This window comes from Meyerozyma guilliermondii, genomic scaffold, assembly GCF_000149425.1.
Source record: "Meyerozyma guilliermondii ATCC 6260 scaffold_1 genomic scaffold, whole genome shotgun sequence".
Taxonomy (NCBI): domain Eukaryota; kingdom Fungi; phylum Ascomycota; class Pichiomycetes; order Serinales; family Debaryomycetaceae; genus Meyerozyma; species Meyerozyma guilliermondii.
In genome coordinates this window covers 743,415-755,154 of record NW_001809800.1, presented here as the reverse complement: position 1 = coordinate 755,154, position 11,740 = coordinate 743,415, and the positions used below count along the sequence as shown (strand labels likewise).

Here is an 11,740-nt window from a genome sequence, read left to right as displayed (position 1 = left end):
CGCCTATTCTCAACTCCACTTCACCAACGGGAGATAACCGCAAAGATGTCCTCCGGAATCCAAGCATTGCTTAAAACAGAGAAGGATGCAGCCGAGATCGTTAACGAGGCTCGCAAGTATAGAACTAACCGTTTGAAGTCCGCCAGAACTGATGCCCAAAAGGAAATTGATGAGTACAAGAAACAGAAAGAGGAGGAGTTGAAGCAATACGAATCCAAACACGCAGGATTAAACGAGTCGCTCGAGAAAGACGCCGACGCCCAGGTCCAGGAGGAAACTTGAAGCCATAAGAAAACAATTCAAGGAAAAGAAGGATTCCGTTGTGAAGCTTCTTATCGATGCGGTGAACAATCCCACGCTTGAATTGCATGCTAATGCTTCCAAGTAAATTCAATTCAAAGTTAGATATCTTCTAATGTTTAGTCAATAGAGTCCTTAAGTGTTCTAAATCTTATTTGCTACTTTTAGCTAGTTCTTTGAAGGCATTGACCACCTTCCACAACCGGTTGTCATAGCCTGCTCCATTAAGATTCTTGACGAAGTTCCATGCTTTTTTGTCATCCTTTATAGGGTAGTCAATTGGAGGAGGAATGGCAGTAGCAACACCCAAATAACGCCATATTGGCTTATCCATGACGACAGACTTGGCTACACACAAACCAGTTAAGCCTTCTTCTCCACCAAATTTTCCAAAGCCTGATTTCTTAATTCCTCCAAATGGTAGTTGGGCCACGTAAAACGTAGCAAAGTCGTTAATAGCAACATTTCCGCTCTGCAATCTGTTTGCAATTGCATTGCACTCACTATAAAGTTTTCCGAATACCGAATTTCCAAGTCCATATTCACTGGAGTTGGAAAGTCGCACCGCATCATCGGCATTGTCTGCTCTTATGATAGTGAGGATGGGGCCAAAGACTTCTTCCTTAAAGATCCTCATATCCTCAGTAACGTCCACCAAGAGTGTGGGCTCAAAGTAGCTTCCTTGTGGATAATTGGGGTGCTGGTATTGAGATCCGCCAGCTACCAATTTAGCACCTTTATTAATTGCGTCGGCTATAAGTTCCTTCAATTCTTCAAACCGGTTGTCTGATATCATAGCGCCCATGTCAATCTCATCTAATTGGTCGATGTCAGACCCAACTCTCAAACTTTTGACTCTGGAGCTCAATATCTCCACAAGGCTGTTGTAAGCCTTGGGCAATGCAATTACTCGCTCGATACCAATGCAATTTTGGCCAGCGCTCTGAAATGTACCTCTCATAATGACGGACGATAATGCGTCAAAGTCCTTAACGTCATCCAAAACAATGACGGAATCTTTTCCTCCAAGTTCTATGACGCAAGGTGTAATCTGCTTCGATGCACTCTCCAATACTTTGTGAGCCACAGGCTTTGAGCCAATGAATGTTATATGCGAAATTCCTGGATGTGAAGTGAAATAGTCGGCATCTTCGGGAAAGCAGCAGCACAATTGTACCAAATTTTCATCGATGTCAAGCTCAGTGAGCACCTTGCGGACCAACTGAACGAACCAAGTTGACGACCATACTACTTGCTCGCTGCATTTGATGATGATAGCATTGCCAGTAAAAATAGATGCAATCAATGGACCCATAAGGTTGTGGAATGGGTAGTTCCAAGACACTATGGCCGAAACTACTCCAAGTGGTTCGTATCTTACTTCACCATTTTTCAACAACCCAATCAAAAGATTCGAGGGACCCGGTCTCTGAGAAGGTCTCAACGCCTTCTCTCCATTGGATATTATCCAGCTGAGTTTTTCGAGGGTAACCATGATTTCTCCCATCAGCGCATCCAACTTTGTCTTTCCACTGTCTCGACATGCTACTCGGGCTATGTCTTCCTGGTGGTCAATGATATAGCGACTTAAAGTCCGGAGCACTCTTCTTCTTGTGGTAAATGCCGACTTGCTCCAGCTTTGTTGTGCCTTACTTGCAAGCGCTATTTTCTCATCTAAATCTTGTCTTGAAGTGGTGTCAAAAGTACCCAACGATTGGCCCGTTGCAGGGCAAAAACTTTGTATTTTATTGGGTTCGCTGGGCACCCTCAATGTTTTCTTCCCAGAATATAACCTCTTTCCCTTCCAATGTGGCTTGGCTTCATCGGGAATCGGCATTTGAATCTTCAATGGTGCCTCAATTTTATTGTATCGGTTGGGGCTTTTCGAAATATATCTCGCATAAACATAGTAAAGCGTTGGCACTATCACACATATGAAGAAGGTGGTGGAAATGTGGTAGTGCCATTGCCAGTCTTCAAACTCAATGGCTATCATTAAGGTTGGGTATTGGGTTGTTGAGAGTAAGACTGCACGAAGTGCGGAGCGGACATTTCGCATACAACTCAAATTGAGTAGAGTATCGGAGCAAAGTAGAGCCTATAAGTAAGTTAAGCCTATATGATCAATTATGAACTAATATTATTCTAAACGTATAGAATGATTCGTAGGCTAGTCTATGTCGCTAAGCGCATCTTCTATGTTCAATTGCGCCAACAATTGCTCTGAAAGATTGTGCACGTAGTCCTCCAAATAATCTACCACTTTTGAGCTTTCGGGCGCTTGAGGAGGAAACAAATCGTATTCGAACGTCTCTCCTTCCCATACCTCTGAGGGAATTTTAGACATTAAGGAACCCTCTCCAGAGAGAATTGAAAATCTAAGAAGATTTGTAGATATGGGACGAGCTTCAGATGCTGAGGGTCGCATCCATGACGAGAAAAAGCCTCTAGATTCAGGTTTATGTTGAGTCCACAATGCTGTCAATTCGTTTCGCAAGAAATCAATGCTCTTTGTATCGTTCCACATCATTTTGCTTCGTATCATGTATGTCTCAGCTTCCAAAATATCTCGTCCGTTCGCTTCTACTTCGGATTCTTTGACTCCAACGTCACTCACCTGCACTTGCTCTGCTAGCCTGAAAGCCGTATACCTATGGCGCATAAAGGCAGCCTTTAGTTGGCTCCTGGCTTTCTCAAGGTTCCCAAGTCGCAAGTGGGCTAATGCTGTTGAAAATGCAATACCGGGAGTGTTCCAATTGTCATAGCACGTAACTAGATACGAGTCTGCAAAGTCAATCAAAAACTCGTATTCTTCACTCAAAATGGCGTAGAAGTCGATGTAGTACCTAACACCAACCGGATCTTCTCCAGGACTAAACCCCAATAAAAGCTTGCAATAATTCAATGCTGTCAGAAACAAGTTTCTCTCTCCCAACGCCACGATGTATCTGAACAAACATAGGTAAAATTGACGGTTAGCATAGCGCTCGTAAGGAAGCCTTATCAATTCCGATTTACCATCCAAAAGTAGTTGATGCAATTTGGGATGTAAGGCTCGGTCAAAGATAAATAAACACCTTTCAACAAGCGCATTGCTCGTAGCTTTGTCACCTCCTTGTCTAAGGAGAATCATAGCTACTTGTAACAAGGTCTCGACGTGATATGGGTGTCTTTGCAATTGTTGTATCAATGCATCGTGGTCCGACATGACCTTGACAGATGCAATGAACTGGCTATCTGCAGCCTTGTCTTGCGATGTAGTAGCTTTTTCAAACTTGAAGTACTTGATACCCATTTTTCTCTCTCTATCGACTTTTTTCTTGAAGTCTTGTGGTGCTATGCCGATGTCATCTTTATAAAGTGAAAACTCGATGATTTCATCTTCTTCTGACTCCTTCATCGTCATCGATTTGCGGTGTGTGGGTAGCCAGTCATCTCTAATCTTTGTCATCAAAAGTTTTCTAGTCGTTCCTGGTACACTTCGACGGTCCTTTCCTCCCCATCCACGAGTAAGACTTGCCAACTTCTTGAACTGTGCCAACACTTCAGGAGAAATTGCAAGAGAAGAGGTACTGTTTGCGTCATCAATTGTCTCTTGTGACAAATTTCCGAACAAATTTTTCAACTCGTGATCAGGATCTAATGCTTTTGAGGTCTTGACAGAAAGCAATGGTAGCGACGCTTTTAATTTTTTTGTAGTCAAATTTAGAAAGTTGGCATCATCGTCACGCAAGGTCTCGTCGTCTCCAAACTCATTATCAGGGTCACCGTCGTCGTATTGCTCAGGTTCTATAATATCTTCAAATGCATCACTAAGATGGTCATCAGAGACACCGTTAAAATCTTCAGGCTCTGTAACTTCTTCCTTAACTTCTTCCTTCTTTTTTCCCTTTTTCTTCTTCTTCTTGCTCTTCTTGTTCGTCTTTACGGGTTTCTTCTCTACTGGCGGTTCATCAATTTCAATTTGTTCGTTTTCGGTGTCTGAACCCAGGTCGTCTCCACCTAGTACTGAAAATGCATTAAAAGCCTTTTTCGGTTGTTCTTCGGTATCCAGACTCAGAACATCAAGCTCGGTCTCTTCTTTCTGTTTTTGAAGACGCCGGAGTGCTCTGGAACTCATGATTCTTCTTGTGTTAGTCACAAATCTTTACTTCTATGATGGGTGTGTTGGGTGCCCTTTTTTGGTTGCGACAAAAAGAATGGCTGCAACTTTTCTTGTGCGTACAAAGATAAAATTCACAACCCGCCTACAAAAATGAGCGTGGTGGACTCTCCCTCATTCCATCTCAATCTCTTTCCTGAAAATGTGTCGGATGAACTTTCGGTACTCAATTCCCCTGCTTTCAATAGTTGGGTGGTTCTGCCTGGCACAGAACTGACTACTGATTATACGTCGCCGGTGCCAAATTTGTCATTTTCTCCCTATGATAAGACACTCAAGACGGAAAGACAGCAGCTACATTATCTCATGGAGGAGCTTGTCGTTTCCGAGGAAAACTATGTTACAAACTTGAAAGTTCTTGGAAACTACTATTTGGATACATTTAAAATCAGGCAGCTATGTCGTCCTTACCCAATTGTAGAACTACAGGCAACAGTTAAATCACTCATTGACTCACACAGCATGCTTGCAAAACATTTAAGGAATTGTTTCTCCAGCACCTCTGGTAATGGAGAAGAAAGGCTTGTCAAGATGTCGCATATGGTTTGTTCATATGGAATTGAGACAGCCTGGTATAGTAAGTATATTGAATTGTTTCACTATATTCGTGACTTACTCGAGGCAAACCCATTGTGGTTCAGAAGCTGGGAGTCGTATCTTCGTTTGATACAACACAAACGATCAGATCTATCTTTCATGTCTGTCATGCAAAAACCGTTGGCACGCATTGCTCGGTACAAACTATACATCGAGGCATTTATATGCAACACAACAAAAAAGAGGGAAGACTTGAAGCGAGCTTACGAACGATGTTTGAAATTACTACAAATTGTCAATGAAATCTCCATATCAAGTGAGGAGTATAGCAAGGCAAGAATGCTCAACAATATCTGTGATTTCCTGTCCATTTCCCGTTCCATAAAAGTATGTCTGCAATTTTTCGGCACATGCTTGTTTGCCGATAGCTCACAAGTAATATGGAAGTCCCAAAAGAAGTTTATCAACCGAGTTTATGGGGTCTTTCTTTATAAACATCATCTTGTTTTAAGTGAAGTTGGACATATGTGGTCCAGAAAGATGAAAGTGCGATTTGTGATTCCTTTGAAAGGATCAAAATTTTATCCTAGCCCGGTGGATACGAGTGGAGGCATCTTCAGCAAGTATGAATTTTCCAGCAAACTAGATTTCACAGATAAAGAACGCCGGTATGAGATCTTGTTCGTGGCTGCAAATTGCTGGGAACATGCGACTTGGTGTCAGCATTTTACCACCCAGGACCATGAGGATGGCTCCTCTTCTATGTTCAAAGTACCGCCACAGATTACACCAGTAGATGTGACCACTAAGCTGTTGGCTGAAGAGGATCGAACCAATTGCTATTTCAATGAACTCATAATTGTGGATAATTGCAAAAATCGAAAAAATGTCGAAACCGATGTCCAATATTGGTTTCTGCTTCTACCCACGAAAGACGTTGACTATTTTATACGAAAGGTGGAAAAAAGCAACTCAAGGACAAAGAACCATCAAAGCTAGTTGATAATGTACCGAGTTGATATTGTACTTTGCTGATTTGAAATCACAGAGGCACTACACTGACTACCGAAGTCGTTTTATTGGCTTTTATGCTATCTAGTTACCAGTGTTTCCTGCACCCATCGAGTCGTTATGAGAATTACCTCCTCTTTGTATGGAGCTACCTTGCTTGTCACTACCCTCTTTCAAGATCTTCTTAATAATGGCATCGACATCAGTTGTTCCAAATTCATTGGACAATTCGTTCTTGGAGGCTTCATCCAACACACCCTCCAGACCACCTTGTCTATTAACAAACACTTTATAGATGGAAACAATGTCAATCAAGGGTATGGTGGTGTCACCTTTGAGATACTTTTCACGCAAATTAACGTCGTCAACAAAAATCACGAAATCATCGACATTCGATCCCTTGTAAAATAATTTGTGTGGTGCGGCCATTTCAATCTTGTTTAAATGTCAATTGAATCTTGAAAGACATTCCCCTCCTCCTTATATAGTGCTGACGATTGCGGCGGTCGCAACTCCGCAACCAACGGCTACGTAATAGGTGCATACATTACGTAACCCGAGAATAGCAAAAACCAGCTCAAGCAATTGCGGCACTCAATTGACTCCAGAGTCAGATATAAATTGAAGGCGTTAAAACTGTCAGGATACTACGTATATGTGACGGTCTTTGTGACGTTCTGGGGCTTCGGAAGGCTAATTTTGTTTTGTGCTTCCCCAGATTTTGATCCGGCACATAACCCGTGTAATCCCGTGTGACCAAAGCCTATTCGTGCAGCAAACAATCGAATCGTTCAGTCGTACGAGAGCGAAAATCGACACTGGGGCCAAATGTGGTGCTTACGTCATAGGTAGAGACGCCGTACATATAGTACGTAATGGTGCCTAATCATCCATGAAGATGGAAAATTCGAGAAAAATTGCCAATTGCGCCATAATTTGCCACAGTCTGTCTGATGTTCGTTTTTGGGTCCATATGGATTCAATTGACTATTTGGGATACGCTCCGAGAATAGTCGCCAAGCATGTGTTGGCGACTGCATATACCGCGTGCCTCACTTTTAAAGCACATGCTTTATAGCCGTGCCGATATCTGGTCGGCTTGAAGTTAACAGTAGGGGTAACAATGGCGCTCAATTGGCACCTCTAAGTCGGTGTGATATTGCTTCACATGCCTTATGGTGATGCATATACGACTTTCAAGCCTCAAACGCTGAAATTGGCACAGTTTTGTATTCTGCGACCATCGGGACCGGCCGCGGTGAGCCGACTTATTTTGCAGCCGATTATAAATATTTCATGGAGGTAAAATTTTAGCTTTTTTGTCACTTGGAGGCTGTACCAATCGTGTTTTTCTTTTCATTCACACTGAAATATTTGCCTAGAAATTGAGATGGTGTCTACGGAGAGTAGTACGCTCAGCTCTATCAGAGGGTCTGATAAAGTGCCCAAATCTTATCACAAAAATGATGCTTTTGATTCCGATGAAAAAGTTGATGCGGAAGCGTACCTGGCCAAGAATATAGAGCGAACCATAAGTGAATCCAGAAGTATCCAAAAGGTCGTTTCTGGTCTCGAAGAAAAAGGTGGAGCCTTGGGTGAGTTGGAACAGCCGTACGACTTGAAAAAATTTCACTCTAGAGCAGACCCCTCTTCTGACTACAACGAAAACGATCCATGGAAGTACCCAATAGACCAACAAACCGAACTTCGTATTGTGGAGTTTGTAGAGGGTGACAAGGAAGATCCTAAAAACATGGGCTATGGAAGAAAGTGGCTCCTTACATTAATTTTAGGTTCCATTTGTTTTGTTGTGGCTCTCGGTTCTGCAATTGTGACTGGTGATCTCGAGGGGCCTCGAAATGAATTGGGTGTTTCAGAAGAGGTGATTATTGTGGCTTCTGTTACCACCTTTGTGCTTGGTTTTGGATTTGGACCATGTATATTTGCTCCAATGTCAGAAGAAGTGGGCAGGAAACCGGTGTACACGGTAACGTTGGCATTGGGACTCATATTTATCATTCCTTGTGCTTTGGCCAAGAATATTGAAACACTTTTAATTTGTCGTCTTATAGATGGAATTGCATTTTCCGCTCCAATGACTTTAATCGGTGGATCTTTGTCAGATATTTGGCACAGCAGTGAGAGAGGACAAGCCATGGCTATTTTCTCTGCAGCTCCATACCTTGGACCTGTCATGGGTCCGATTTTTGGAGGTCTTTTGGGCGACTATGCACCAACTTGGAGATGGATTTATTGGACCTTTTTGATCGTGGCAGGTTTCTTTTACGCTGTTCTTACTATATTTGTTCCTGAAACTCAAGCCAGTACTCTTCTTAAACGCAGAGCAATAAAGTTAAGGAAAGAAACTGGTGATCAACGTTACAAGACCATTGGAGAATTAAAAGTGAGAACTTTTAGCCAAGTTGCCCTGGACTCTTTATTGAGACCTTTCTTATTATTGAGTGAGCTTATTGTGTTTCTAATCACCATTTTTATGGCTGTCATTTATGGATTGTTGTACATGTTTTTCTTTGCCTATCCAATTGTCTACATGAAGGACAAAGGTTGGTCTGCTTCCAAAACAGGAATTATGTTCATTCCCATTGGAGTGGGAGTGATCCTCGCCACCTTAATTGCACCTTATGTCAACAGAGACTACAATAGAAGAGCACAAGTGTATCGTGATAGAGGTGAGTTACCGCCAGCTGAGTTAAGATTGATTCCTATGATGGTTGTATGCTGGTTTATTCCCATTGGTTTGTTTTGCTTTGCATGGTCCTCATATACGAGAATCTCATGGGCAGGTCCTTGCTTCAGTGGACTCGCAGCAGGGTTTGGCTTCTGTGCTCTGTATAATCCAGCCAATAATTACATCGTGGACTCTTACCAACACTACGCTGCAAGTGCATTGGCTGCGAAAACTTTGGTGAGATCTATCTGGGGTGCTTGTGTCCCCTTATTCACCATTCAGATGTACAATAGGTTGGGAAACCAGTGGGCATCATCATTAATGGGATTTATTGCTTTGGCATGTTGCTTCATTCCGTTCTTGTTCTACAAATTCGGTGCCCGAATTAGAAAGTTTTCAAGGTATGCTTATTCACCAGAGTCGGAAAAACACTGAGAATGATAATATACACCATAGACAGATAGAGTGCTTGCAAGAAACCAAGTAAATGTCAAAATTATTAATTTTTAGTATATAATAAAAATAGTCTGTATTGCCACTATAATTTAAACTTTGAAACTTCATACACCACTTGTGGATATCGCAGCTAGAACTGTACAGAAATATCCGATATAGTGTAACGGCTAGCACGGTTCGCTTTCACCGAGCAGACCCGGGTTCGACTCCCGGTATCGGAATTTTTTTGCACTCAATACCATCAAAGAAACAATTGACAAGTAGTGTCGTTAAGTCGTAAAGGCTTCATGAGTAGTGTCGAGTATTATATTTATGTATACAACTATTTCTTAGATCCGTACTTGGACACAGTCTTACCATCGGGAATGGTATAAAAGACAGCTGGACTACCCTCGGAATATGGTTTGTCCAATCTATAGTAGCCCTTTCTCTCGAACTGGATAATATCTCCCTCCTTCAAGTTTCTGATGTTAAGGTCAGCCAAAGCTTCAGTGTGGAATTCGGTTTGTGGGGTCAAGAAATCCTCAAAGTTGTCTCCATCTTCGAGTTTGTCTTTGGTGATCAAGTGATCAAAGTCAACCAAATCCACAGGAACCTTATCATCTGTGTTGGCCAACCAAGTAAGTTTTTTGGAAGTTTTACGGAAATCACCCTCCAAGTGCAATTGACCCTTCAAAGACTTAACAATACCGTCTTCTTTGGTAATTTCGGTGATAATGACATTACCCCAATCCATGAAAGTAACCTCCTCTTTGTCTTCGATTAAAGCTGCATCGGCCTGGTCGATAAGTACCTTGTTATACAAAATGACGTCTTTGGTTCCGACCTCGGGGTTCTTCTTGTGCTTGGGTTTTTGTTCCTTTTGAGGCGTGGAAGGAGCTCCTTCAATTTCAACCGGAACGGCATTCTTGGCTTCGACAGCAGTGAATCTAGGTGCAACAGGATCAATGATTTTCTTGTTCATTGCCCAAATCACCGACCAGTCCAAGTTGATGATATTTCTTGAAGGACCTTGGGAAATGACAAAGTTTCTCAATCCTTCCACAGTCATTCCTCTTCTTCTCACACCACGAACTGTAGGAAAACGTGGGTCATCCCAGTTACCAACATACTTCTTGTCGACGAACCACTGTAACTTTCTCTTGGATAATAAGGTTCTGACAAAGTTTGTTCTGGCAAAATCCCAAATGTCGACATGACGCAAATTCAAAGCCTTCAACACCCATTCGTACTGCGGATTTCTGTCTCTGTATTCGTTGGTTCTCAAAGCATGGGTGACACCCTCGATGGAATCGACCACTGGAGCACAGAAGTCGTATGTAGGATAAACTTTCCATTGGGTTCCAGTTCTGTGATGAGGAGTCAAATTACATCTGTACATGACGGGGTCTCTCAAGGCCTTGTTAGGTGCCTTGTAATCGATCTTGGCTCTAAGACAGTATTTTAACCCTTCTTCTGTACCTTTGGTCATTTCCTCAGTGAAAATTCTCAAGTTTTCGTCGACACTGGTGTCTCTCTTGGCAGAAGGTTCTCCGACCATTCTTTGCTCTCTCATTTCTTCCAAAGGTGTGTTATCGCAATAAGCATTGCCGTCTTTGATGAGTTGGAGAGCCAAGTCGTACATCTGTTGAAAATAGTCAGACGAGTACGAGACAACGTCACCTTTGATACCCAAAAGTGCCAAATCTTCAATGATAGAGTCTTGAAACTCAACTTTTTCTTTGGTTGGGTTGGTGTCGTCGAACCGAATGATTAACTTACCCTTGTAAGCATGAGCAAAGTATTCGTTCAAAATAGCAGCTTTGGCATGTCCAATGTGCAAGTACCCCGAAGGTTCAGGAGGGAAACGAGTAACTACCTTACCAACCTGAGCATTTGGAAGATCAATATCAAAGCTGGCTTTGTGAGCCTCCTTCTTTCCACCATTCTTGGTGGCCTTGGCCAGCTTTCTGATCTCATTGACTGACTTGGTCATGGTTTCCACTGCACCTTCAAATGCCTTGTTAGAGGCAATGAAGTTGTACCAACGAGAAACATTCTGATAAACCTCGTTCTTGATGACTGAACCCATCAATGCGTTGGCTCTCAATACACCCCATACAGCAATATCAGCAGCAGACACGGAATAGCCAACTATAGTACTTCTCAAATTCAAATGCGCATCGAGCTTTTCGAGATCACCAGTCAATTGCACTTAAAGTTTTTGACGTACAATTTGGTGATGGCGAATTCAAACCACGATTCAGATTCTTCTGCATTTTTGATGATGTCTGGGAACTTGATTCCCAAGTGGGCAAGAGCCAATTCTTGTCTAACGATTTCTGAACCACTTTCAGTGATCAAGTTGATTGGAGCATCCTTGTCGCTTGCGGCTTTATCGTCCACATATTCGACTTCAATAGATTCGGAGTTGTTGGAGTTGTTAATGAGATTCACTGCAATCAACACAGGATAGCCCAAAGTGGCTGCCTTTGCTGCTACAACTAATTTCATAAAGGATGAATCACTGAGTATTTTTGAGACATTGAAATTTTTCAGTCATCGTCACGTGACACAGAGCGGAGAATTGGATGTGTATTCACAGA

General features: G+C 42.4%; 7 protein-coding genes and 1 non-coding gene across 8 annotated transcripts; 4 read left to right on the top strand and 4 right to left on the bottom strand. All coding sequences in view use genetic code 12, as the record gives it.

Annotated features, from left to right (window-relative positions):
* Window positions 1-45: 45 nt before the first annotated feature.
* Window positions 46-282, top strand: VMA10 (H(+)-transporting V1 sector ATPase subunit G; the record flags this gene model as incomplete). The annotated part of the gene is made up of 1 exon (XM_001486993.1): window positions 46-282. The coding sequence occupies one exon, from the start codon at window positions 46-48 to the stop codon at window positions 280-282; it is 237 nt and encodes a 78-aa protein (XP_001487043.1).
* A 169-nt stretch (window positions 283-451) lies between these two features.
* On the bottom strand, window positions 452-2,359 carry MSC7 (meiotic recombination directing protein; the record flags this gene model as incomplete). Its single annotated transcript, XM_001486992.1, has 1 exon — window positions 452-2,359. The coding sequence occupies one exon, from the start codon at window positions 2,357-2,359 to the stop codon at window positions 452-454; it is 1,908 nt and encodes a 635-aa protein (XP_001487042.2).
* Window positions 2,360-2,470: 111 nt separating this feature from the next.
* PGUG_00418 (uncharacterized protein) lies at window positions 2,471-4,420 on the bottom strand (the record flags this gene model as incomplete). Its single annotated transcript, XM_001486991.1, has 1 exon — window positions 2,471-4,420. One exon carries the CDS (start codon window positions 4,418-4,420, stop codon window positions 2,471-2,473), a length of 1,950 nt encoding a protein of 649 aa, XP_001487041.2.
* Window positions 4,421-4,555: 135 nt separating this feature from the next.
* Window positions 4,556-5,998, top strand: PGUG_00417 (uncharacterized protein; the record flags this gene model as incomplete). The annotated part of the gene is made up of 1 exon (XM_001486990.1): window positions 4,556-5,998. The coding sequence occupies one exon, from the start codon at window positions 4,556-4,558 to the stop codon at window positions 5,996-5,998; it is 1,443 nt and encodes a 480-aa protein (XP_001487040.2).
* Window positions 5,999-6,094: 96 nt separating this feature from the next.
* On the bottom strand, window positions 6,095-6,439 carry PGUG_00416 (uncharacterized protein; the record flags this gene model as incomplete). The annotated part of the gene is made up of 1 exon (XM_001486989.1): window positions 6,095-6,439. The coding sequence occupies one exon, from the start codon at window positions 6,437-6,439 to the stop codon at window positions 6,095-6,097; it is 345 nt and encodes a 114-aa protein (XP_001487039.2).
* Window positions 6,440-7,400: 961 nt separating this feature from the next.
* PGUG_00415 (MFS transporter) lies at window positions 7,401-9,134 on the top strand (the record flags this gene model as incomplete). The annotated part of the gene is made up of 1 exon (XM_001486988.1): window positions 7,401-9,134. The coding sequence occupies one exon, from the start codon at window positions 7,401-7,403 to the stop codon at window positions 9,132-9,134; it is 1,734 nt and encodes a 577-aa protein (XP_001487038.2).
* Window positions 9,135-9,304: 170 nt separating this feature from the next.
* On the top strand, window positions 9,305-9,376 carry PGUG_05978. Its single transcript has one exon. It is a non-coding gene; the product is annotated as a tRNA-Glu (tRNA).
* Window positions 9,377-9,477: 101 nt separating this feature from the next.
* On the bottom strand, window positions 9,478-11,226 carry GUS1 (glutamate--tRNA ligase; the record flags this gene model as incomplete). Its single annotated transcript, XM_001486987.1, has 1 exon — window positions 9,478-11,226. One exon carries the CDS (start codon window positions 11,224-11,226, stop codon window positions 9,478-9,480), a length of 1,749 nt encoding a protein of 582 aa, XP_001487037.2.
* Between the last annotated feature and the right edge of the window lie 514 nt (window positions 11,227-11,740).